This window comes from Sus scrofa, chromosome 6 (assembly GCF_000003025.6).
Source record: "Sus scrofa isolate TJ Tabasco breed Duroc chromosome 6, Sscrofa11.1, whole genome shotgun sequence".
NCBI lineage: Eukaryota > Metazoa > Chordata > Mammalia > Artiodactyla > Suidae > Sus > Sus scrofa.
This window is the reverse complement of record NC_010448.4, coordinates 13,685,303-13,710,681: the sequence shown is the minus strand read 5'-3', so window position 1 is coordinate 13,710,681 and position 25,379 is coordinate 13,685,303. Positions and strand designations below refer to the sequence as shown.

The following is a 25,379-nucleotide window of genomic DNA, read 5'->3' as shown; positions in this document are numbered from 1 at the left end:
TTGAGTGACCTCTTTTGCAGCGAGCCTGTCGGAGTCATTTCCCCATTGGGTTTTTGGTGCTTTTCTTATTGACTTGTGAAAGTTCTTTCTATTTCTTCTGGATTCCAGTCTTTCTCAGATATGTGCCCTGTCATTATCTTCTCCTCTGTGGGCTGCCTTAGCCCGCACCCCCTTCGCAGTGTCTCTTGATGAACAGGCCTCTCTATGTAATGACGTCCAGGTGACCAGTTTTTTCTTTTCAGCATTTTTTATGGTTTGTGGTGCTTTTCCAGGGGATTAGGAGCTCAGAAGAACTAGCTCTAAAGCTGCCCGTTTCTGGTTGACATCGGTTAAGTGTTCCCAGGGAGCTGGTCACTGAGTCCAGGCCGCCTAAACCCCAGAGGTGTATCTTAGCTCCGGACAGGGTCTCGGAGGCCACCTAGTCGAGCCTGCTGTGCTTTGTCAAAATGAAGATGCTCACTCTCCCTCCGTTCCCCCGCCCAGCGGAATCCCAGGGGCTTCTGGTGCAGCCAGACCAGTGGAGGTCTGCAGCCTGGAGGTGGGAGCCACTCATCTAAGTACGGTGACAGGAGGCGGGAACCCAGGTCAAAGGCACCGGGACGAGCAAGGGGGCTTGACTGGCCCGAGTAGCCAGAACAGGGCAGAGGGCCACCAGGCCCCGCAACTCGGCGTCTCCCTGGGGTGCCGTCTCGCACCTCATCGTTCTGGTCTCTTCCAGTGGCAGAAACATGGCCCCACGTCACGTGGCCCTCACACTCCTGCTGGCTGTGCTCCAGGGCAGTTCTGGTGGGGTCCCACGGGGTCCTTTGTCCCGTGTGGTGGGGGCGGCAGTGGCAGAATCCTGCGTGGCATGGGGAGCAGCAGCTCTCCAGAGGGAAGGGCTGCTCTCCCAGGAGTGGAAAAGCACAGGGGGCGCCCAGCCGGCTGCTTTCCTGAGCAGTTTCCTTACACGAAAGCTGGAGACGGTCACCCTCGTGACCCCTGCTGACCCTCAGGGGGATTGGACGATGCACCAGAAAGGGCTCAGAAGAGCATCTTGCTCTAAGTTACCTCTTGTAGAGACTGCGACGGTAATCGTGCTGGGTGGCATCCCCCTTTCTCTGCGCCTGTCAGTCAGCTGGCCTGGCTCCTGTCTCCCCCTTCCCCGCCCCTTGCTCCCTCTGATGCCGCCATACGGGGCTGCTCCCTCCCGCTTGGCTCCTGGGAAACAGGTGCTCTGGGGTTGACTGTCTCTTGTTTTCCAGGGAAGAGTAAGCAGGACAGGCCCCTGAGCAAACTAAGAGTTGCCCCAGGCGCCCTCCCCTCCTTGGCACCCTCCTGCCCCGCCCTGTTCAGAGCTGTCCAGTCAGACACTTGGTTGCAGGGCACAGAAAACCGGTCCCCACACTCACACTGAAGAAAATACAGGCGGTGTGTAGTTAGGGACGAGGATCAGCAAGTCCACGACTAGAAGCTTCCCAGGGTCCTGGGTCTTATCCCCGAACTGCCGCAGTGGGGTCCTCTTCCTCCTGTGTCAGCCCCACCCTGGGCAGGCCGTCTGTCCTGTGGCCTCGCTCCAGTCCCTTGGCACCTGGCCTTGGCAGTGGCCCTGGGCTTGAGTCTCCTTGGACCTGTCGCTGCGCCCTGACTGTTCGGGATGGATCATGTGCCACCCTCTCATGCAGGAGGAGGAGCTGTTGCTCGTGGGAAATTGGTTTGGGAAGCAGCACGCCAGCCTGTGGACACCAGGGAGGCAGATCCACCAGCCCCCGCTCCGTGGTCTAGGTTCACGTGCTGCCGGAAAAGAGGTGTGAAGCAGGTGGCAGGAGTGACACACTGTCTCCACTCCTCCAACAGCCCAATTCTCCATCTGTCCCGGAGGGGGCCGAGGGTATGGTGGAGCTGTGTGTGTGACCCAGTGGCCTTCCCAGGGACCACCACGGGGCAGGTGGGAAGTGGGACAGCAGCCGAGGAATCAGGCCTCCCACTGATCCCTTCCGTTGCCAACACGGCACCTTGCCAGAGACCGCAAGTTATCTGTGTCATCGTGTGTGCAGTTGGGGGTTAGACCCAACTCCCAGCAAGGCCATGCTGGCCCTCTCCCGGCACCAGGGCTTCCAGAACAGTGGCCCCAGGCCATGACTGAAAGGAGACCAGGGGAGTCTCCGTCTGGGCTTTAGGCTTAGTTCAGACTGGCCCAGGGGGACCTTAGGGTCAGCTGAGGTCTTTCACACAGCAGGAAACCGAGGCTCGGATTTTTCCAGTAAATATTTACCTTGTGCTGCCCTTGTGCCCCACCTGGGCCAGGCCGATGTGGGCACAGCCACCACAGTCCTCAGGCAGGACACTCAGGTGTGGCAGGAGCGTTGTGGAGGGCAGGGAGGAGCTGAGGCTACCCCAGTCAGGGGACCAGGGTCAAAGGGTCACTCCCCATGGTCCATTCCGTGGCTCTTCCTGGAATGCCCACAGTGTGCCAGGCCCCGCACCAGCCTGGACACACATAGGACCCAGAGCCGGTTCCTGCCTTCACCGAGGTGGCAGTCCAATGGCACAGGCAGACGGGTGACAGGTGACTAAGAAATGTGTGCCCTAGTCTTGTGATTCCTGCTCTGGGGGAAACAGTGGGGTGCAGGTCGGGGGTCCTCAGGTCCAGGCCTGCAGAAGGGGGGTACCCCACAACTTCAGCAGAGCCAAGAAGCTGTGACCTGGATCCAGTGTTTTCTCAGAGCATAAAAGTGCCCTAGTTTTCCCTCTCCTCAGGCTCAGCTGAAGCTACGCCAAGAACTGGCTTTTAAAGGCTGCCTGAAAGGTGGTTTGGAGCCAAAAATCTATAGCACCAGTGCATTTGTGACCTTGTTGAAAATGCTTACTGAGGAAAATCGAGGGGAGGGGGTAGGATTTGGGAATTTTTTTGTCCTTTTTAAATTAAAAAAAAAAAAATAGAATCCCTTTGGCTCTCCTCCCCCCACCCCTTTCCCGCTGCCCAGTCCCTTCCAGGCACCCCGCCCGGGCAGCACCCCCCCCCCCCGCCACCACCGCCACCCCACGCTTATCCCTTGCATTTGTCCACACCTCCCCCACCCCCAATCCCTCTCCATTCCCCGTGCTTCAGGAATGAAAAATACCAAGTGGGTAAAATTAAGGAGCCTGGGTATAGCCCTGGAAATTAGGCCACAGCTGTCAGGCTGGGCAAGAGCCCTCGTGTCTGGATGGAACTGCCGGGAGCAAGCGCTCAGCCCCTCCTCCGTGAGGACAGATAAGAGCCCCCAGCCCCCACCTCCCCCGGGAAGGGGCTGCTGCTATGCCGACCTAGGGAGGGCCAGGAAATGCCATTTGTCATTGCACAGACCCTCCCCAGTGCCCACCAGCGGGGGCACCGCAGTGGGCCGAGCTCATCCTTGCCCTCCCAGGCACACTCACGAAGTGATGATGCTCTGTGGGAGCGGATGGGGCGAGGGAGGGCCCAGCCCCAATAGAGGGGTCCGGGGAAGCTTCTGGAAAGAGATGCTGTCTACCTGAGCCATGAAAGATAAGGAATGCGCTGTGGGTGGGGGAGGGGTGGGAGGAGCCAGTGCTTCTGATGTAGGAGAGTCTGCCTGGAAGCCCGAAGCCCAGAGCCCAGGCACCCCACGGAGCTGGGGGAGTGGCTGGGACCAGGCAGCCCTGAGGTACTGTGCGACTGAAGGGCCGGGCAGGTTCAGAGAACTCTCCACCTGCTGTGGGAGACACCCCTGTGATGCTGTGGGGGACTGCGGGCCTGCTCGAGGCCACGCTGGTCCCGGAGCCCGTGCCCTGAGCTCCAGTGAATGGCGGGGAAGCGGGGCCCAGGGCTCACAGTGGCAGGGACATTCACTCACTGTCTGCAGCTGTGCCATCAGCCTCCTAAAACCCCAAAGGCTGGCTAAGGAGCTGCTCAGGAAGCTTGCCTGACAAGGGATCTGGCTGCTACATTGTTCTGGAAGGTTCAGTGCTGCTGGGACTGGCAGCTTGAGCAGATAATCTGGGCTAGGTTTCAAAGCTTCTTGACACTCCAGACATCCCCACCCCGACACGTTTGGCTCTTCAGGGGCCCTGCCTTCAGGCAGTTAATTCCAGGTTCCTGTGCGCTCAGCCGATTGCCTCATCTGTTCCCAGAGAAGAGTCAGCTTTTTCCCTTCCTCCCACGTGAGCTGAGCCTCCTCCTTGTGAGTGAGGCCTGCCTCCTTGGAGCCTCTCTTCCGAAAAGGACCCCCACCCACCTCTGCCAGGAGCCCCTGGCCCTGACAGTTGGCAGGTTCCTGGGGATACTTCTCTCCCTGCCCTTGAAGCCTGAGCAGCCACCCCGTCCAAATCCTTCTGCTTCCCCCGGGGCCTCCAGAGCGTGGTAATTGGCGTCTCGGGTCCTCAGCTGTGCACCCCGTCTGTGAGTGTGTCCCGTTCCCCCCTCGGCAGGAAGACCTGTGGTCTTACTGCTGTGGGGACCCTGTGGGGAGGGGACCGCGGAGAAAGGACCACCCCTCCTGTCCCTCTGCCCCCACTCCTGCCCGTGAAACAGCAACAGCACTGCCACTTTCTGCCCCCGGCCCCACGCAGCCCAAGGTCACACTCCCCCCAGGATGGCTGCCAAGCGGCTGCCCGGTGATGTCTGTCCCCAGCTCAGGTCCCGAGATGTGTATCTTTAATCACGGCTCTGGGAAGGTCACAGCTTTCATTTCATTTTTGTGGTGTTTGGAGAAAAGGTCAAGCCTCCCTTGACACGTTCAGTCTTCCCCAGCCAGCTCGGGGGTTTCTAGGAGAGAGAAGACGCCCATCAGAGATGTGCCCACAGGCCAGGCGTCATGGCAGAGGAGGGTGGGGGACCCGGGCCAGGAGAGGAGAGGTCAGAGACAGAGGCAGACGGATAGACCCAGACAAGCGTGAGCGCCCGAGGGGCCAGTTGGTGGGGGGGGACGACAGAGGGGACACCGAGCCACAGCACTGGCTCACCCACAGCTCTGCTACCTCTCAAGGGCCTGGCGCAGCCTCGGGGGAGGACACCTCCCCGCAGCATCATCCCCTGAGTCTTCCTGCAGGAGTGGGCCCCGCCTGCCATCTCCTGAATCCGTCCCTCCTCCTCAGGCTTGACTTGGCTCTGACCTTAGCTTCAGAGAGGGCACCTCGAAAGGCAGCCCCCAGACCCTCCGTGCTTAAAACCGGAAGGTGGTTGCACAAGGCAAAAGGGATCTGGTGATTGGCCCCAGAAGGGTGGCCACCGTTGCCGTGTGGTCGCTCCGGTCTCGCCCCTCGTGGCCACGTCGCACCCGCGTCCCCAGGCCCTCCCTGTGGCTGCTTTCGGGCTCTGATGGAAGGTGGGGGCCTCACCTCCATTGAGAAGACTTTGCTGTTCTGCTCAGATTCTATTTCAGGGGAAGCCTCCCTGTAGTAGGCACTCCTGCCTCAGAGCAGAGCCAGGCCTTTTCTCCTCCAAGGAGTATTATGCTAATCACTCCTTGCAAACAGGCAGACTTTGTAGGAGGTTTGCCTGGTTTTAGATGAAACCTACGCCTTTGAAGCAAAGAGCCACAGTAGCTAAAAATATCCCTTCCCGGCTGTTGATCCTCTCATTTGTAAAATGCATGTTTCCATTGTTAAATCTCCCCTGCTCTGCCTCTGCGATCTCCATGGGGGAGTCCAGCATGATCCCCGAGTGTGTAAGATTCTAAGTAATTTATTATTTATTGTTTAAAAAAATTTTAACGCGCACAAGATAGAAATTGAAATAACGCAGAAGAATACGGTGTGAAATGACCCTCAGCTCCGCTTCCTCCCCCAGAAGCCTCTGCGTTCAGTTTCATATGTTTCCTTCCAAAACTCTGTCTTTGCGTTTATAAATATTTGAATCTGTTTGGTTGTGGTCATGGTGGTGGTTTTCCGGCAGAGGATTCCGGACACAGAATCTTTCTGCCGCTCGCTCGTGCGTGTTTTCAATCACTCACATGTGCCCCGTCGTTCGGCAGGCGAATCTCCCTCAGCTCCTGGGACACTGCCCTCTGACCTCCAGGCCAGAGCAGACTGGCCCAGGGTCCCTCCCCCTTATCAAGGCCACCGCCGCTGCGTCAGCGTTCAACTCCATCGCCCGTTTCTCCGAGCGCAGGGTCCAGACTCTGCCCCGCAGGCAGGGCTGTGGCCGTGGGGTGCTGGTGCCTCCCCAGCCGGTCCCCCGCAGGATGCTGTCCCCCGAGGGACGTCACGGATGCCTCACGACCAGAGCCCTTTTCTCATTTTTTGTGCATTTAATCCGATAAAGATTTCCTGGGCTGGAAAGGAACATTCGGCTGAAAAGCCTATTTCATGCATCTTAAATTTCCCTGAAAATGACTGATCACAAAAGGAATTTTTTCAGCCTCCCGACGGGGTGGAGGAGGGTACAAATGAGAGAACTCCCCCTTCCACTTGGCCACGAAGAACTGAAGGAGCGCCCTCCACGCTCTCTTTGTCCCCCCGCTCCCCGCCGTGACCCCTGTGTCCCCCCAGCCTTTCACACCGTCTCTTCACTTTGTCCAGGAGACTCCGCGGTGAGGCTGCTCTGATGTTTGCGCTTTGTTACCAGCAGTGGGTATGAGCGTTTCACTTCCCGTTCTGGCTTCTGACGTTTATCTCAGTGCCCTTTAAGTGGGCACTTGTAAAGATCTGCAGAAAACATTCTCAGTTCATAAAATTCCTTAAAACTCCCAGACGAAGGATCTGAAGGCCAGCGAGGCACTAATCTTCGAGCTCCCTCATCGGGGGCCTCTTATCTCCTGTGGAAGCCCCATGTAGCCAGCGAGGCGGGAGGGCACATGCCAGAGGCAGGCTGGGGCTGAGCTGCTTCCCCGGGGGCTGGGAGAGGAGCCGGCTTGAGGAGCGGGTGCAGGCCTGGGCAGGCGACGTCTGGCCTGAGCCGTCGTCTCCTGTTCTTCCCTTTGAACCAAGCACGTCATGGCTGCGCACAGAGGGCTTAGGACTCGAAGGTGGAGACGAGGCAGAAACTTAGGGGGAATCAGGAGCCAGGCCTGGGGAGGTGGGGTGTGCTGGCAAGAAGGAAAGCTGCAGGCCTTCACCCCGGGCTCCCGGGCCGAGCCCGCTCTGCAGCCACGCGCCCTCTAGCGCTGCGGGTAAAATCGCCCCCTTCCACGCGGAAGTGGCCTCGCTGGGCGTGGGGCCGTGGAAGTTCAGGGCCATGGTTCTCAGTCCTGCCTGTGGAGCCTGTTAGGAACAAATGGCCCTTCCTGGGCCAGGCCTGCCTGAGGGTCGCCTTGGTGCCCCGAGCAGCTTTCAGGTGACTCTAGCACACAGCCAGGTTCCGGGGTCTCTCAGTAAGGGGCTCTTTCTGGGATGCCCTCCTGGTTCTGGAAGGTAATTGTGTAATTGTGTGGCCTTCTGCACAGGCGAGGTCACAGATGGAATCAGGGAGGCGGCTCCCCACTGAGAGGTGGGGGGCGGGGGGACCCAAGGGCTGGACACTGAGGCTGCCACCAGATTGAAATGGCCACCCCGGAGGGACCCCTTCCGGGCACAGGCATCCCCATGGGAACGTGGGATAGAAGTGGCTCCCTGCCATCCATCACCTGGGACCCTCACCACAAGGGGCATGTTCTGGCCTTGGTGCGGGGACCACATGAACACTGGGTTGCTGGACCCACGTCAGGTGTGTGGCTTTAAGGTTAGAGGGAGGGAACTGTGCGACCTCAGGCCTCTGGGCTCAAAGCCAGTGAAGGTGGAAGGGAGGAGCTCGCCATCTGTGAGGGTTTGTGGGCGCGTGAGACGCAGCGGGGAGTGATCTCGTGGCCTGGAGCACAGGACTGGATTGGGAATAATGGAATGAAGCCGAGGAAAATGTGAACAGAGCGGCTTGGTAACAGGAAGACTGTTGGGGCAGGGGGTGTCCCCAAGCCTTTCCCAGGGACAGTGGAACAGCCCTAGCCAGGCTCCCCTGTTACTTGCCTGCCTCATTTCTCCAAAGGTTACCCCCATAGTGTGAAGGGGGAAGTGGCAGAGATGTGGGGGTGCCTTTCCCTTTCCTGTCCTAAGACAGGCTCTCTGCCTCAGGGGATTCTACGGTCGCATGTCATGGGGTGAAGGGGTGCCTGTACCCTGGACAGGACACTCAGGTCACAGGGAGCTGGAGCCCTCAGGTGGACGGGGGGCTGGGCCAGGGAGGAGAGGTCTGTCCCTCTGCAGGGGACACACAGCATGGGACTGTGGCCGAATGCACCTTGAACTCTGAGTCGGGGACTCAACTCCACCGTGGCCCCAGGGCTGTGTCGATTGGCCCAGCCCCCGGCTTCAGCGTTTCCCTCTGTCCCATGAGCAGTTGATCTCTGAGGGCCTCTGTGAGCCTGGCTGGAAGCTGGCAGGGGCATAGGTGGCAGGCAGGTCTGGGGCCTGGAAACCACGAGAGGTGAGTGCGTCCTGGGGAGGAAACCCCTTTGGAAGAGTCAGAGCTCCGAGGGCTGCCAAGGGGAGGAAGTTTCCATCCAAGTCTCTGATGGGTCAGCCCAACGGACTTCCAGGCGCACAGGGCTCAGGGATGCGGTTTCCCTGGCATCTCCGCCTGAATTCAGAGCCTGGGAGTTGTACTGAAATCCCCACCTCCCCCTGCCCAGGCAGCAGCTGGCCTGGGAACTGCTGATGGCGTCACCCCCACAGACCCCCTGCCGGGCCTGCACAGGCCCTGGCTCCTGCCTCACACCTTGGAGACAGGTCATCACCCCAGAAGGGCAGTCAGTGTGGGCACAGGTCAGCACAGTCCTGGCCAGCTGTGGTCAGTCCCTGCCACCCCCAGAGGTCGCCTCAGGGTGAGGGTGCAATAGAAGGACCCGGTTTGCAGATAAACTGCCCCAGAGCCACGGAAGGTTCTGGAGAAACTCTAGTCCATCAGTGATGGGTGTAGTCAAATTGGCCTCCTCCCTGCCACCAAAAAACCGGTCTTCCAGAAAAAGCATATCCAAGCCCCTGTGTGAGCTAGACCTTGGATCTTGCCGGCAGGGTGTACAGTGAGGTGGCAGCTAAGAGCTCGGTGCCCAGACAGGCACTTGGGCAAAGCTCTCATCTGTGCTTTACCCTCATTCTCTAGGAGAGGGGACCGCTGAGATAACACCCGTTCCGTGGGAAAGGGATTTAAGGTACAGGCATGGCTAACGTGGAGAAAGTGCCCACAGATGTCAATGATGCGGGGCCATCGCTGGGCAGGAGCTGGTGGTTCAGCTTGAAGGGGGCCTCTGACAGGAGGGGGCGAGATGCCCACGCTCTCAGGCCTGGCTGGAGTCGATGTCAGGGAGACAAGAGGGTTTCCTTTAGTGGCCCATCCCTTTGTTTTCATTTGCACTGTGGGCTCCCAAGATGACAGACTCAGAAGCTACGGGCTTTGCAACCGGGTTGGAGGCTGGGGGCCAGACACACAGCCTCCTGCCCCCTCACGCCGCCTCTCCCTCTGTCTGCCCGCCTCGTCCTCCCAACACTGCCTTCCCTTCCAGGGCCCGGCACGCCTCAGCCCGGTGCCTGGGCTCTTCCCACCTCCTCTCCTGTCCTCAGAGCCAGGAGACCCCTGCCACCTGACCCGCCTCCAGCCATATTCAGGGCAAGCTCCTTTCCGGGACACAAACCCAGACAGGGTCTGTAAGCCAGCCACCTGCTGAGTCCCCCCAGAGGCTCCTCCGTGCACATAGTGAAAGTACTTCAACCAGAACCACACACTTTCACAAAACCCCACCAGGTTCCCTGGGCCCCAGAGCGTGCCTTTCCACAGGCCAGCTGAATTCCCCACTGAAGTGACCCCGGCCACCTGCCCCTCTTGGAAATTATTTTTCTATGGTACAAGGACCTGTCCCCCTGCTGCCCATAGGGGCCCAGCCTGGTGGGGCTTCTGCCTTGGGATGCTGAGCTCAAGAAAGGAGACACCACAGTGAGTGTCAGGAGACGGAACTCAGCAGGGTGGGGTGGGGTGGAGGCAGGTGGTGGGAACTAGCGGGGGGGGGGGGGTGAAGGACCCTCAAAGGGGCTGGAGAGGCACCTGCGAGCGGACCGTGGGAGCCAGGCCTGGCCAGGTTGCTAAGAGCACACAGGAAACGAGCCGCAGTGGGTCATCCGGGCATGCGCGGAAGCTGACTCCTGACCTGGGCAGCAGCAGAGTTCCTCACATGCAAGAAGGGCCGCCTGACCCCCCCTGGGCAGTGGAGGAAGCGGGCGTCACCTCTCCTGGGCTGGGCTCATCCGGACACCTCCAGGGACGGCCTCCTTCAGGCGGGAGCAGCCAAGGAAACCAAATGGTCTCCTGGAGGCAGCCAGAGCCTCAGCCCCCCTGAGCTGAGCCAGCCCCTCTCTCCAGGCTTGGGGTGTGCTCTAGGGACCAAGGTGAGAGGGGCAGAGCCGGGAGAGGTGACGCCAGCTTCCTCCAATGCCCAGCGTCCGGCCGTGCCGCCCGTGATCAGAGTCGGACAGAGGGCTAAGTGGACAAAAAACCCTTTTCTTCCTCTTCTTCTGCCTCTTCCCCATCATGCCACGGCCCTCCCTCCACCCCCTGTCCATCAGCTCCCAGCAAGACCCAGAAAAACAAGTCCTCGCGCCTCCCCCAACCCCCCAAGAAACTTTTAAGTGTATCAGATGCATCGACTGCATTAAACAGAATGAATTTTTAAGGCCCGAGTTGGCGGGGTTACCATGGCTGCCTCTGCCCTGAGGGGCACACTGCCGAGGATGGATTGAAATAAATAAAACAGATTTACAGTTTTCATCCTTGGGAAGCAGAGAGCTGGAAGGGAAGAGGAGCGAGGGGGTGGCAGGGAGGAAGCAGTGAAACTCTGGCGCTTTCGGAACTTCAGAGGGGAGGCCGTTCCCCTGCCCCCCGCATCTCTAATGCTGCACTGACCTGAAAGCTGCTTTCTCTTTAAATTCCTAAAGGATCCCAGCTGTTGGGCAGGGGCAAGGCAGGAGGGCCCTTTCCGGTGGGAATGGCTCAGGGCCCCTGTATTTGCTGTACTTGAGAGTTGTGGCTGTAGGGCTCCAGGCGCCTCCCTGGAAAGCCCCTGTCCCAGTGGCCTTGGACCACCGAGGGGACATGGACACCAGCTGGCGGCCAACGTAGAGAGGAGGTGAGGGCCTGGCCCTTCGTGCACGGTGCAGGCGTGGCCAGGATACATGCAGCTGGGGACAGAGGTGAAGGAAGGGGGCCCAGGATAGAAGGGCTCTGGGCAGTGATTCCGCCCTGCTGTCAGGGCTGCCTGGACCAGAGGCCCCAGCCTGAGCTCTGCTCACAGGCGGTGTCCCGCTCCAGCCTCTGAGAGGGAGCCCCAACCAGGACTCCTTGCCAGTTACCCGCCCAAGCCTAGAGCTGGCCGCCCACCGCCTCCCCACCCCTCCGTCCACACCACTCCCCAGAGCTGAGGCAGGTGAGTTCCCACCTGGCCCAGGAGCTGGAGAGCTGGACCTGCCTGGGCGGGAGACGGGGCGCGAGGCAGTCGCAGTAGCAGGTGTGGAAGTGGAGGCATGAGGGCCCCGCAGGGGGTGGTGGAGGCTGCTTCCGTGAGCATCCGGGGTGGCTTAGGAGACACGGACAGCCCTTCCTGGATCAGGGAGAGCCATTTGTTGGGCTCAGCCAAGCCGGAGGTGCCAAACGAAATCACCCGCCTCGCCTGTCCCTCGTGTGGCACTAACGTGGCACCATTCCTTAGGGTCTGGATGGGCCTCGGCAGGACTTGTCCCTTTGACCACACTGGAGATGGTGGCATTAAAGAGCCGGGACACACCCTCCTAGCCTGGAACTTGGTGGCCGAGGTCAGTTTGAGTTCTCTGTTGGCCATGGGGCAGTTTGCAGAGAGGCGAGCGCGGGTCGGAGTGGGAAAGCACTGTATTCGTAGTAACCGGGGAGACTGGGGGGCGGGAGGTGCACCCGGCTTTATACCATCTCTCATCAGCGGCGTCTCTTCCCACTCGAGTGGGGTGGAGCCCAGAGTCTCTCCGCCGTGTCCTGTGCTGGTGACATTCCATCTGTGTGGTCAGCTTGTTGCTTGGGACAGTCCCATGTGGGAAGGGCCTGTGAGGAAATGGTCCCTCCAGCCCCCAAGTCCCCTTAAACTTCTCTTGAATCCACCTGGTGCCCTTTCCACATTCACATGCACGTCCAGTAGCCTCGTGTTGACTTGCCAATGGGGTGGGTCATACCAGCACTGTCAGCTCCTGGGCCCCCAGGCGGGTCAGACACCTCGTTGGCTTCTGCTTTTGTCCCTCTCAGAAAAGCCAGGCCTGAGGAAGGGGCAGGTGGGGGAGAGGAGGGCAGTAGCCCCCAGCGCCCAGCGAGTGTAGATGAGCTCCCCACCCACCCCCACCCCCGGCTCAGTGTCAGAACAGGCAGCGGTGGGGGCGTCAGCATGCCCTTATTTGGTGAAAGGACCCAGGGGACCTGGGAAGGCTTGGCTGACCGTGCTGGGGTGAGGGGGTGGGTAACGTTGCTGTCCTGGTTTTGGAGGGCGCAGGGAAGTGGGTCGTGGGAAGAGTCTTGCATCTCCCCCGAAGCCACGTGGCCAAGTGCAGAGTCCCCAGAGCTCAGGGCAGCGAGAACCAGGAGGGGCCTGCACTCGGGCCTCTGCCCTCCGAGACCCACACCCTATTGTGGAGCCCCTGACCCCACACACGGGCCTGGCCCTGGGAAGGAGCCTGTTCCCCAGCTTCTCCCCCTGTGGCCCCGCTGTCCCCACCATCCACACCCCCTCCTCTGTACCAGGCCGTGCCTGCCCCCAGGCCGCATCTGTCCAGAAAGGAGTAACTCCCCCTCCCCCTCTCAGCACCCCACTACCTCCTCAGGGCTGAACCCTGTCCCTTGTGCCTGCCCCAGACCACAGGATGATCCCTGCTGACCGGGTGGGGAGAGGTGTCTGGCAGCGCCCCTTCTCACCTGCTCTGCTTGCAGCCCCAACGGGGGAGGACCGGGCTCAGAGCCACTGGGCAGGTCTTGTCCTCCACATCGAGACTTGGCATTGCCCGAGTTGGTCCAGGTCCCTAGAAAAGAAGCAGCGAGTGACCCCTTTCCCACACCCAGGACAGAGCAAAGCACAACACCAGGTGCCCTGTTGGCCCCGCGGGGCTGGCCTCTGCCGGCACCTTTCCTTTGCAAGGCAGGCTCCTGTTACCTCCACCAGCCAGCAGCAGGCGCATCCAGAGGTCACCTCAGGGCATCCACATGTTCCCCCTGCCCCCCTCCAGCCCTCAGGTGGGCCTTCAGGATGTGACCTCCCAGACCCCATCCAGGTTCCCTCCCACCCCACATCTCTGCCTCATCCCCAAGTATTTTCCAAGCCCCATGTATTGTCTCTTGATGAATAGCCCTTTAATATGGATGTTAAAAAATATGGGCAAACGTTTAATGCTTGCAAGCTGGGCTCCATTATTGATGCTCTGCTTGAGAGCCCGGCAGGCAGCTCAGGCAGGGCGGGGGCTCAGCAGAGAAGTGATGACACAGCAGCCCTGCGAGGCTGCCATCTGCCAGGCCCCACTGGGCAGGGATAGGGCCCAGGGAGGCAGAACGGGGAGAGAAACTCAGCTTCTGGGGCTGGATCTGCCTTCCTCCTCCCCTGGGCAGCTCTGCGACCCAGCCTCCCTGCATGAGGGTCCAGGCTCGTGTGAGGACTTAGCAGATGCCATGGGAGGAACTTGGGGCCGGGCTCAGGGAGACGGAGGCCGCCTGAGGTCCTGCCACAAGCTCGGGGTTGAGTGAGAAACACCGTCCCGCCACCTCCCTGATGCAGGGAGGGAGGCAGGCCGTGCAGGTGTCCAGCACTCCCAAGCTCCGCCCAGCCCTCCACCCAGACTCACCTAAAATGCCCCACAGCGCCCTGAGCCCCGTGAGCCCTCAGAGGTGAGAGCTGCTGTCCTTCCCCAAGGGGACTCAGGTCCCGCCCTCACCCCGGCACCTGGCGGGTGGTTCATTCTCCCTGGGAGCCAGCTGATATGTCATTATTCTTGCCCCCTGGAAGCTTCGTGACCCGGCAGTCTGGGAGGTGTCTTCTTTCTCCCCAGACTGGGGTGACCTTAGGGTGAGACAGCAAAGCTGGGTGAAGTGACGTGCAGCCCCCGCCACTGCCCCCCTCCCCACCCCGGCCCCAGCCAACCCAGGGCTGGAGTGCCCTTTGGTGGAACCCGGTGCCCTGCTGCCACCCACGCTTCCTCCCTTCTGCCCTCCCTTCCCTCCTATGGTGGCTTAATTAGCAGTGCTACATGGGGGGAACCGCTTGCTGGGATATTTGTTGCCATTCCTTCTCGCTGTCCTGGCAGCACATGCTTGGGGGTCTCCAGGGGTCTCCCTGGGCTGCACAACCAGGCCCTGGGCGACAGGGTGAAAGTGTACCATCAGGGCCGCTGCTCCCTGCAGACCAGGCTGGCAGGGCAAGCAGGGTCCAGCCGGGAGGGGCCTAGGGGTGTGCTGGTCTGTCCACGAAACCTGGGTGGAATCATGGCTCCTCGCGCCTAACATTGCAAGCGGTTCTTGGTCACAGGCCAGGCCCTGCCCTTTGCAGTTCACGTTCTGGTGGGGAAAACAGACGGGGACCCAGGAAATGAGTCCATCAGCCAGGTGACTCGGTAGTGAGAAGTCCTTGGAAAAGAAACAGGACTTTGCTTAGAAAGGGCTGCTGGGAAGAGGGTGTGCACAGGGCAGAGACCTCACCTGGGGCTGGGGCTGGAGCTGAGACCGCGAGGGCTGGAAGAAGCCAGAGGCGGGCTGGTCCCTGGGCAGGGCTGACCAGGCCAGGACAGAGGTCAGAAACAGCAGAAACGTGAGAGGCCAGCACACCCTGAGTGAGGGAGAACTCGTTAAGGGCTGAGGCTGGAGAGGAACTGACCAGAACGTGTGAGGGCCTGGCGGCTGTGGTCAGGAACTGAGTTTATTTCCATCCAGCAGGAGGCCACTGGGGAGTGCGTGCTCAGAGGGGCAGTTTTTACAAAATGCTCAAGTTGGCGCATGGGGCTGAGTTGTGGGGGCGAGAGAAGAATCAGGGAGACGGATCAGCAGCTGGCTTGGAGTTGACCAGGCAAGAGACAGGTGTCGCTGGGCCCAGGGAGGGGGCGGCTACAACAGGCCAGGAGGAGGGCGTGCCATGAAGGCAGAGCCCCCGGCTTGCCAGCAGCCCAGACAGAGGGCCACGAGGATCAGGGAGGACTCCCCACTTTGGGCTGGAGCAGCTGGGTGGGCAGCGATGGTACTTACTGAGGCAGGTGGTTGTGAAGCCCCCTGGAGGCCGAGCGGCTGGAGTCTCAGGGAAGCAGAGGCGGGCTCGGGCACTGCCAAGCCTGAGATGCGTTTGGGCAGCCGAGCGAGGCACCCACCAGCGAGGCTTAGGGGTGCTCGGGAGAGCCTCTGAGCTAGAGATGGGACCAGACTCAGCCCCAAGAGGTGCAGACCAGAGAAAGGACGGAGGGCAGAGGGCAGAGGGCTGCTGAAACCCAGCGGGGGAAGAGCCGTCAAGAGCGGGGTGGGAGGGAAACGAGAGTGGCGGTGGGCAAAGCCTGTGTTTCTAGAAAACCTGGTCGGCCCTGACCTTCTGTAGCTCCATCAATGGTCCCAGGTTCTTAGGGACACCAGGAGGCCTTGGCGCCCACCTCTCCTCACCGCCACCCCCTGGCCTGTCCCTCCACACCCTCCCCAGCCATCCTCCGGCAAGAGTGCCACGCCCGGCCTCCAGCTGCCACAGGTCCCCTCAGGCCCGTGGTCCCCGGAGAGCGCTGCCTGGCAGCAGCCTCAGCTGTTGGCCCCTGTCATGGAGACGGCAGCAGCTGCAGGCGACGGGCATTTGTGACCATTTGTCAGAAGGTTCCCTTCCTGCGCGGCCTGCCCTCCTGAAACATTTCTGTCCCACAGCCCTGGAGATGGGGCTCGTCTCGGGGACAGAGGGCTGGGCGGGGCCGGAAGTGCTGCCCCTGCTCCGCTGAAGGGCCAGGCTTCCTCCTGGGAGCTGGCCGTCGCCGTCCCCACCCCTGGGGCCACACTCACCACAGTGTGCCCCCTACCCGAGCTGTCGAGCTGTCGCTGGTCTCAGCGGCCACCCCATGCAGATAGATGTCATCCCCAGCGAGGAGGCGAAGACACTGTCACACAGACATACAGCTGGCGGGAGCACTCAGGGAGCCCCTGCACCCCCGACAGGCCAGGGCAGAGCCCTCGTCACGCCACCCTCCAGACCCGTCCCTGCGCAGCCTCGTTCCCGTCTCTCCAGTGGTGTCTTGCCCAAGCCTGCTGGGTCCAGCCGGGCCAAGGCTGGAGACGGCCGCCCGCTCTCTGTGCCTCGTGGTTTGGCCTCTCTGTTACCAAACGGTCTGGGATTTTGCTGGTTCTGGGCGTGGGGAAGAACCGTCTCTAGTCTGGCCCCAGAGTGTGGCTGGTGTTGGGAGGGAAGCAGGAAGCCGGTCCCTGGTAGTGCTGTTTAGTGGGAGTTCAGTGACCGGGGGGGACGTGTGTCCGGCACGCTGGCTCCATTGGGCCTCGTGTCGTTCTGTGGGCCTCGGACCCCTTGTCACTACCAGCCTGAGATCTGGTCTGTCGTTGCCTTCTTGGAGCCGAGACTGGGAGTCAGGCAAACCTTCATCGACCCCAGACAGGAGACAGGGCGAGGGCGCTGTGCTGGCGCTGCCCCCCCCATCCCCCGAGAGGCAGGGCCCAGGCCACACCCCACCCTCTTCAGCAGCCGAGGCTCCTCTCAGTTTCAGGAGCCTCGAGATCCCCGCCTCTGTGGGCAAGTGGCAAGTGAGAAGGTTGACAGGCTTCCCTGAGCCTTGTCCTCGAGACCTGCCTGTCGCCGTTGACATCACCTTGGCCCAAGGACTTGGGAGAACTGTTTTCCTGCGTTCTCTGGGTTCCTTTTGTCTTTTTCTTTCTCTTTTTCTAAAATGGAGCCTTCTTTCCACAAAAAAAGCCTGAGCCTTATCCCCTAAGATTCTTACTAGAGGAGAGATGGTGGGGAGAAGCGGCCCTAACTAGTCCCTGACCTCGGCCAAGTCCCTTGGCCTCTCCACTGGCGTGCTATTATCAGGAGAGCAGAGGTAAAACTCACGGTTGTCTTAGGGGCTGTTTATCCCACGAGCACCTGCCGAGCCCCTGCTCCCTGCAGGCACCACTCCTGACAGAGATGCCGTCGTGAACAGCACAGACCATCCCGACCAGGGGCTCTCCCGCGGGAGGGTGCGGGGGGGACCCCATACTGCGTGACCAGTATGCTTGTTATTTGTCACATAAAGATAATCTCTAGCCAGGAAAGTAAAGCCAGGAAGGGACGCGGGGCCTTGGCACACGGGGGGGTGGGGGTGGTGTTGCTGCGCTTTGCAAGAGATCAGAAAGGTAGCTCTTGGGACCAAGTGGCCAGAGGCCCGGCTGTTTTCCTCGGAATTTCATTTTCTGGCGGGGGGGCAGGGAGGAGTCAAACACAGCCCGTGGGTCTCTCTCTGGAGTTGCTGGGGAGAGCCGGGCTCCCACACAGGCCCTGGAAAGAGCAGGTTTCCTCGAGAGCGGCCCGACAGGGAAAGGGCTCCGAGGCTGAGGCCCGGAGGTCTCCAGAGCCTGCCCTCGCCCGTTTTCCAGGCAGCTCTGCCTCCTGCTGAACGCGGAGAACATCTTCCACTCGATGGCGGACATCCTGCTCCGGGAGGAGGACCTCAAGTTCGCCTCGACCATGGTCCACACCCTCAACACCATCCTGCTCACGTCCACCGAGCTCTTCCAGCTGCGGAACCAGCTCAAGGACCTGAGGACCCCGGTACCCACACCACGGGCTCCGGCCCCGCGACCTCCGCGGACCCACAGGCCCTCGGCCCCCGGAGATCGGCGGGGAGGAGACAGGGCTGCCACCCGAGGCCTCCCTGGTCCAGTGTCGAGTACAGGTCCCCCGGGGTGGCTGCGTGGAAAGTGCCAGCCATGGGAGTGAGTCACCGCTGGGTTCCTTGGAGCCGCCTGCCATGGAGTCTCTACCCACCGCGAGCTCCAGGCCCAGCTCCAGGGGCCAGGTGCCCGCCCTGACACCACACCCCTGGCACTGCCCCCGCACAGAGTGGGCTGGCCTCTGAGCCAAGCTTGGGAGAGACCCAGAGGGCTCATGCTGCTGGGCCTGTCACCCTGTCAGCCCCTGGATTGCAGCCCTGCCGGAAGTCAGGGTCCCTGCCCTCCTCACCCTCCTCCCTGGCCCAGGCCTTGCTCTCCCACAGATGGACACATTTGTGTTTCGAGGTGCCCTGTCGTAAGCCAGGGGCTCCCAGTGCTGCTGGCCCAGGCTTTGGGTGAGGACCCATCAGAGAGTAGGGAGGTGCTCCCCATTCCGCCACACTGCTCTGGGGGCACCAGTCAAAGGCCTCGCTCAGCCCAAAGGAGGGGGTGCTGAGCTGCAGAGGCCCCTGAGGGCAACCACCATCCTGGATGTGCCAGCAGCTCCAGGGGGTTCATCTGGGCCGTGGTCACCCCTTCCCAGCTCAGACCCTGCCTCGGCCCCCTGTCCAGGAGGGAGTCCAGGGCATCCAGGCCTATGCCTGAGGGCGTCTGGGGCCAAGCCGCTGGGGATGAGCCAGGCCCCACCCCGCCTTCTTCCTGTGGTTCCTCCAGACATTCGCAGAGGCCTGAAGAATGTTCCCCGGGGCAGGGGCGCTCCCGAGTGAGGGCTCAGCCCCGGGCTGCTTCCCGAGTGCAGGGCGGCGGCACACAAGGAAAAGAGATGGCATCTGAGGCTGGCAGGAGGGCGCTGCAGGGGGAGCCAGGGCCCTGAGGGAGTGTCTCCCACCCGCACCCTGGGCCTCCCATCACACAAGCTCCAGGACCACAGGCCTCTGGCGAGAACGACGACTGCTATGTGCCAAGGGCAGAAATGCCAGCACGAAGGGCAGGCTCGCTCTCGACCCCGACCCAGCCCTCGCGTCCACCACCACATGGCTCTGTGGGACCAGGAGTAATGACAGGGTCTGAGGAGGAGCTGTCAGGGTTTCCTTTGTGACAACTCGTTCCCAGCTGGGCTGCCACACGCAGCCCGGGGTGCTGAGCTGGCTCCCCGGTGCTCTGGCTCCTCAAGGGGCCCTGGGGTTCGCAGAGGACCTGGAGGGGGAGGCGAGGCCTCCCTAACTGCTCACCCCTCTCCCCCCACAGGAGAGCCGGAACCTCTTCTGCTGCCTGTACCGCTCCTGGTGCCACAACCCGGTCACTACAGTGTCGCTGTGCTTCCTCACCCAGAACTACCGGCACGCCTACGACCTCATCCAGAAGTTGTATCCTTCACTCGCTGTGCTTCCGGCCCAGGCTCCGCGGGACGCCGGGGGGCCAGGGGCTCCCCTCCCACCCACGAGATGGGCCCGCCGGCCATCCTCCTGCCCCCACCCCGCGCTCTGCCTCCAGGCCTTGCGACACCGGACCTGGGAGGGCACGGTGAGGGCCCTGTTCTGGAGAGTGCTGCGGGCAGTGATGCGGCCGTCTGGGGCTGCGGAGGGGAGCCTGGAGAAGCCTTGAGAGCTGGGGATCGGGGTGGGGGGGTCCCTTAGGTAAGGGTGCCCCGGAAAAGAGACAGCGTGTGCTCCGCCCGATGCTGGCGTGCGGCGGGCAGGGAGGGCCTAGGAGCAGGGGGACCATCGGGCTGCAGCAGGCCAGGGGGCGAGGAGCTCAGGGGCCTTCAGGAGCCACAGAGCCAGAGCCCAGCAGGCTCAGCAGGGGACACAACTAGGAGAAGCCGGCTGGACGAGAGGCCTCAGGGCCTGCCGCAGAGAAAGGCATCCATGGTCAGACTTCGAAACCCCGTGAAGCAAACCAGCTTCCTGTGTGGGTGCCTAGCACGTGAATGGGGTTGGAAAGCTTACTGGGGACACGAAATTGGTCTCCTTCTGTGGCGGGTCAGGAGTTGAGGGCCAAGGAAGAGGGGCCCTGCGGTGCCTTCTCTGGGGGTCAGCTGTGCCTTTGCCAGGTTCCCAGTGCCTGCTCTCCTGCCAACCTGGATTCACTCGTCTCAGCCACTGGTGTGGCCCACAGACTGCAGGCCCCATGCTTACGGCAGCCCTGACCTTGGCCCGGCTGGCAGGTGCCCCCCAGGCAGGAGCAGAGGCCTTCCTGCCCAGCCCGTCCCCATCAGCTGCAGGGCTGTGATAAGAGCCTTTCAGAGCCGAGAGCTGCCGGAGCAGAGCGCAGTGCCCGTGCGGGGGGGACAGCTGTGCCGCTCTGCGTTGAGAGGGACACAAAGGCAGAGGGAGAATAGGCTGCTGCCCGTTGTCCGCCAGAGCCTGCTCAGGTGGGAAGAAGTGCTCTGCCCTTGACCGCCCACCCAGCGGAGACCTGGAGGTCACCGTGGACTTCCTCACGGAGGTGGACAAGCTGGTGCAGCTGATCGAGTGCCCCATCTTCACATGTGAGAGCCCTGCCTCCGGCCTGGAGCGGGTGGGGTGGAGCCAGGCTCAGAGAGCAGCTCCTGGCTGAACCGGGGAGGGAGGCGGAGAGGGCAGTCTCGCCAGGGATGCTTCTGGAATGTCAAGAATGTCAGCATGGGGATGACAGGATTGAGGAGGCCCGCCTGAATAGGGCTGGGACATGTGGGCCCAGAATTTGGGCCCTGCTTTGTGAGCCTCAGGGCGGGCCCCAGCCCAGGCCAGGGCTGACAGCAAATCCTACCCCCAGATCGGTGTCACTCCTGCTGGGGAGAACTGGGGCAGTGCTCTCAGAGGGCAGGCAGGGCACCATCCCCGAGCTGTCCCCGGCCACCCCTCCCAGCGTGCTGCCCTCTGCCCTGGCTCTGGGCAGCTGGGGGTACCCTGAGCCCACTTGCAGGTGCTGCCTTGTGCCGGGAGCCACACCCTGGACTCTGTGAAGCAGAGTCGGGGCGTTTGCTGGAGCTGCCTGACTGTGACACCCAGGCTGAACGTGCAAAAGCGGCAGCAGGCGGGGGCGAGTGCAGCGTTTGGCGCCTCAGCACGTGCAATGCCTGCCCCCCAAGCAGGCGGCTCTCTGAATGAAGCTCATGCTTACGGTGTGATAGTGAAGCCGAGAGGCAGCCCTGCTTCGAAACAGGCCCCCGCTGCTTCTGGAGTCCCTGCACCTGGGGACCTCGGCCCCCTGGGGCGGGGGTGGGGCTGCCGTGGAGGCTCCCAGCTCACCCTGTGTAGCTGCCAGGGTGACCGGGAGAGAGACGCGGGGGCCTGTGTCGTTAGGATGGGTGCTAGGCAGGGCCCGGGTGTGTCCCTCCCGTCTGGCACGGCGGGGGCAGGGCTGCTGTCCGCGGTGGATTTCCAAAGGCATCCACCAGACGCTCCTGGGCTTGGTGTGTGTTTAGTCACACACGAAAGCGTTTTTCCATCCTGCCCTCCCTTAAAGCTGCCCTAATCCAGTCTTTCTCCCCAGCTCACCCTATTTATAGCTCTCTTGTGCTGGCACGTGCAGAGCAGACCCGCGAATCTGTTACGCTCCAGGCCTGGGCGCCCTCGTTGGGAGGGAGGCAGTGCCTGTGGAGTAGAGGGGACCAGACCTGGCAGCAGGCTTGGGGGGGTCCCTAGGCCGAGGTGACTTGGGAAGATCAGGCAGAAGGCAGGTGGGCCACTGGAAAGAGAGAACGATGCGATGTCATCACGGGGACAGCTCAGACGCTGCGGAGGAGCAGCAGGCGTGCCTGGCTGTGCGGAGCCCCGGTCCTGACCTTGCCCTCTGCCCTCCCGCAGACCTGCGCCTGCAGCTTCTGGACGTGAAGAACAACCCGTACCTGATCAAGGCCCTGTACGGCCTGCTCATGCTGCTGCCCCAGAGCAGCGCCTTCCAGCTGCTCTCCCACCGGCTCCAGTGCGTGCCCAACCCCGAGCTGCTGCAGACGGAGTGAGTGCCTGGCTCGCGGGGGGCAGTGCTCCACCACCAAGCAAGGCCAGGGCCAGCAGGGCCCGGCAAGTGGGGAGTTGGGAGGGACTGCCGAGGCTCTCCTGTCACTGCAACACTGTCCGCCCCACAACCTCCTGCCCTCAGGCCTCTCATTTCCACATCCGAGTGCCAGGCTGGGAGGTTTGGGCGTGTTTATGAGGTGGTAGGTCGTAGTCACACCTTCTCTAAGCAGTCGGGGTTGAGTTAATCCAAAAAACCCGAGGGTGTGCGGGAGTCACCCAGACAGAGGCCCCTGGAGAGAAAGTCCAGGGGCGGGGAGAGTTTGTGCCCCAGCTCAGCGTCTGCGTCGTCCACGTCTCAGGTGGCACATGGACAAGAGAGCTACCTAGGGTCCCTCCCAGCTCTCAGACGGCCCTCCCCTCCCATCCGTAGCATAGTCTCAAGCCCAGGCCACTGAGCAACCCTGGCACTGCTGGGACCTTCCCACCCCACCCTCCTGCATGGGGCAGGAGGCAGAGGTGCTCCCAGGGCCACCCTGCTGGCGTCCTGTCCACGGGAAGCCCAGGTCCCAGGCACACAACCGTGGAGAGGTCCAGCATGGCAGCCTCTGGGCAGGAGGGCAGTAGCCCCTTGGGGCATCCAGGCTCCCACCCTGAACCCACTGCTGGCCCGGCCCCCAGAGCCTGTTGGGTCATGTCTATATTTGGTAACCCTTGGAGGCCTCGCCTCATCCACAGGCATTTGGCATCCGAGATGGAAAATTTCACTTGTCAGGTCGCCATGGAAACAAGCAGAGCCACTGAGAAGATTTACGCTGAATGGAGCGCACCCAGCTTGTATCAGATGCCCCGTGTGTCTAGAATTCCCTCCCAAGCTGTTAGAGCCGCTTGGCAGGCCTGGCGCCTTGCTCCCAAGAAAGGGCTCGGGCCTTTGCCCTTGGGATGGACGCAGGCAACCTGAAGGTGGGCCTGCCCGGTACTCGGGGCCCCTGCCCCCAGCCCCTGTGCCCTCTATCCCACAGGGCCCAGGCCGCCGCCCTCCTTCCCACCCAGCCCGGCCTCTCCAGGGGCCGGGTGTGTGGGGCGCCTGAGGGGTCGTCTGCCCCAGGAGGCAGGAAGGGCTGGAGCCCCCATTAGGTGGCACCTAGGCCAGGGTCCACCTCCTGCCCACCCCACGCCTTCCCGCACATGGTAGCGCTTCAGGTGGCAGGGTAGGCACTGTCCCAGCCGATCTTGTGCCACTGGGCACTTCTCAGGGCTGGCACTCGGTGCACTGAGTGTCGAGGGAGCAGCTGCGGAGTTAGGTTTGCTTCTGTGTCCCTTGCTGGGAGCACCTCCGACCCCACACCGTGCCTCACTGGCCTGGCCTCTGCTGGCCTTTCCAGGGCCTGATGGGTGTTAGGGTCGCCCTGGCAGCCACTTAGGAGGGAAGGTGTGGCTAATGGCTGCTTCTCTGTGACCTCTGGCCAGGCCGCAGGCCAGAAGCTGATGAGGGCCAGTCCCTTCTCAGAGCTCTGCCTGCTCCATCTCCTTGTGTAGGTAGCACCTCCTTGGAAAAGGAAGGCAGCTTGGAGCAGTGAGACTCCTCCCGTCGTTCCCCAAGCCGGGGTAGAAGAGGTCGGCAGAGGGCAGGCAGGGACAATGAGGCTTTCCTCCAAACCTCCGCTGGTCAGTCAGGAAGTCTTGGACCAAATGGCTGGGGCCTCTGGGTTAGAAGAGTCTCTGGGTCAGTAGATGGTTCAGAGACCTGGACTAGGATCTGGTTCAAGCTCTGCGAGGATTTGCTGTGTGACCTCAGATGAGCCCCATGCCTTCTCTGGGCTCTAGATTTCTCCATTAGTAAGTAATTACGCATTTGGACTCAATGGACCTCTGAGGTTCCACCCAGCCTTCCAGGCCTTTCTTTGCAAAGCTGTAGAAGAGCTGTCATAGAAAACTGCAGGGGAGCAGTGGGCGAGGCAGGAGCCTCAGCAACAGCTGGGGGCGGGGTCAGGTTGCAGGGTTGGGCACAGGGACAGCTCCCACCCTGGAGAGGGGGCCGAGGACACTCTCAGCCCTGGGAGGGGCAGGCAGCTGGAAGACAGCGTCAAGTGGCCCGCCAGGCCTGCATGCCCGGAACAGCTGGGGGTCTGCTCCTTCCGTCCTCCCTTCTGTGCGCTTGAGGCACCAGTAGGGCAAGGGGACCCTGGCCCCTGCTCAGGCTCCTGGGCCACCCCTCGGTGAGGCTAGAGGGAGCATCCAAAGGACAAACTGGTGACGCTCACCAGCGTTAGCCTGGGGACAGGTGCGTGAGTGGGTGGCAGGAGAGAGGGCCAGCTTAAGGTTCTGGAATCTCAGCTCTGTGCTGCTGGCTGGGTGTCCCCTAGCCGCTCACTGCCTGAGGGTTGTTGTAAACATACAGAGAACACAAGGCCTGAGCAGCGCCATGCCCACTGTGGCTGGCGGGGAGTGGCCCAGCCCCCCATGCCCAGAGGAGTCCCCACACCCCATGGACACACCCCTCCCTGCCCCCAAGACCTCAGGCCAAGAAGGTCGGAGGCACGGGAGGCAGGACTTCTCTCCTCCATGAGGGCGTAGGGAGCAAGCTGTGGCTCTTTCTCCCCGCCACCCCCTCACCTAGCCACATCTGTACACGTCACCCTAGATCAGCCTCCGTTGCTGGTATCTTTCCAGAAACCCCTGATCTCAGTCCCTTCCCTGGATCTAATGCCAGGAGTGTTGGGGGAGGAGCACACAGACCCGTGCAGGCCAGCACCAGATGACACACTGCAGGGTCACCTCTGGCCTGCCCATCTCTCCCCATGTCCTGGCCTAGCACCTGGTCACCCCCTGGAACTGGGGCTCTAAGCCCTGGGGTATTCCTCAGCTTCCTCACAAGCCAGGATTGTTCTCCTGGAGCTGTGGCACCTGGGCCACAGGGTCACTGTGACAGGGAGCTCCCTTCCCCATTCCCAGGGAAGCTGAAAGCAGCATCCAGAGCCCAAAACGCTGCCTGCAGTCTGGCCCCCTAGAGTGGGCCCCGCTCAGCTCCTTTTGATCTTTGTCAAACTAACGTTGCCTGAGACTCAAGAGAGGAGCAGCCACAGCCACTGTCCAAGATGGTTTCGGGTGATGCATCTTCAGCAGGAAGGGACCAGGCTGAGTAGGGGTACCGGGGGCCCCTCTGGACTCCAGATGGCACCCCAACCATGGGAGGAGTTCCCACTGCCCCGGTCCTGCCCTAGCAGCCTGGCTGGTTAGAGATGCCTTTCAGGCTCTGCCCATGCCTCGGCTGCGCCTTAGCCCAAGAGCCGGGCTCATTGGCGACTGAGCTCCTGGGCCCCTGCTGGCCTCACTTTAGAGGGGTGGAGTTATAGGTGCAGTGGCCACCCATTGGGCACTTGGACTGAGTTCTTACATGTCAAGTCTGGAGGAATCTGCACCCGCCCCATGAGGTGGCTCCTGGCAGCAGAGGATGAGGGTGCGGAGTTACAAGCTCAAGGTCAAGTGACTAGGAAGCGGTCATGTTATATTTGGGTCCTGGTCTGTCGAGCTCCTGTGCTCAGCTGCTGCCTGGACCCCCACCCCACCCCCCATCACTCTGGGGTCTGTTCATGAACTCAGGG

The 25,379-nt window shown here is 61.8% G+C and overlaps 1 protein-coding gene across 1 annotated transcript in view; it reads left to right on the top strand.

Moving 5' to 3' along the window:
- VAC14 (Vac14, PIKFYVE complex component) overlaps positions 1 to 25,379 on the top strand; it is a 107,447-nt gene that overhangs the window by 80,565 nt on the left and 1,503 nt on the right. The window contains exons 15-18 of the mRNA XM_021093808.1: positions 17,537 to 17,711; positions 19,082 to 19,200; positions 20,245 to 20,324; positions 21,625 to 21,775. Coding sequence (XP_020949467.1) covers positions 17,537 to 17,711; positions 19,082 to 19,200; positions 20,245 to 20,324; positions 21,625 to 21,775 — 525 coding nt within the window. The remainder of the gene's footprint in view (positions 1 to 17,536; positions 17,712 to 19,081; positions 19,201 to 20,244; positions 20,325 to 21,624; positions 21,776 to 25,379) is intronic.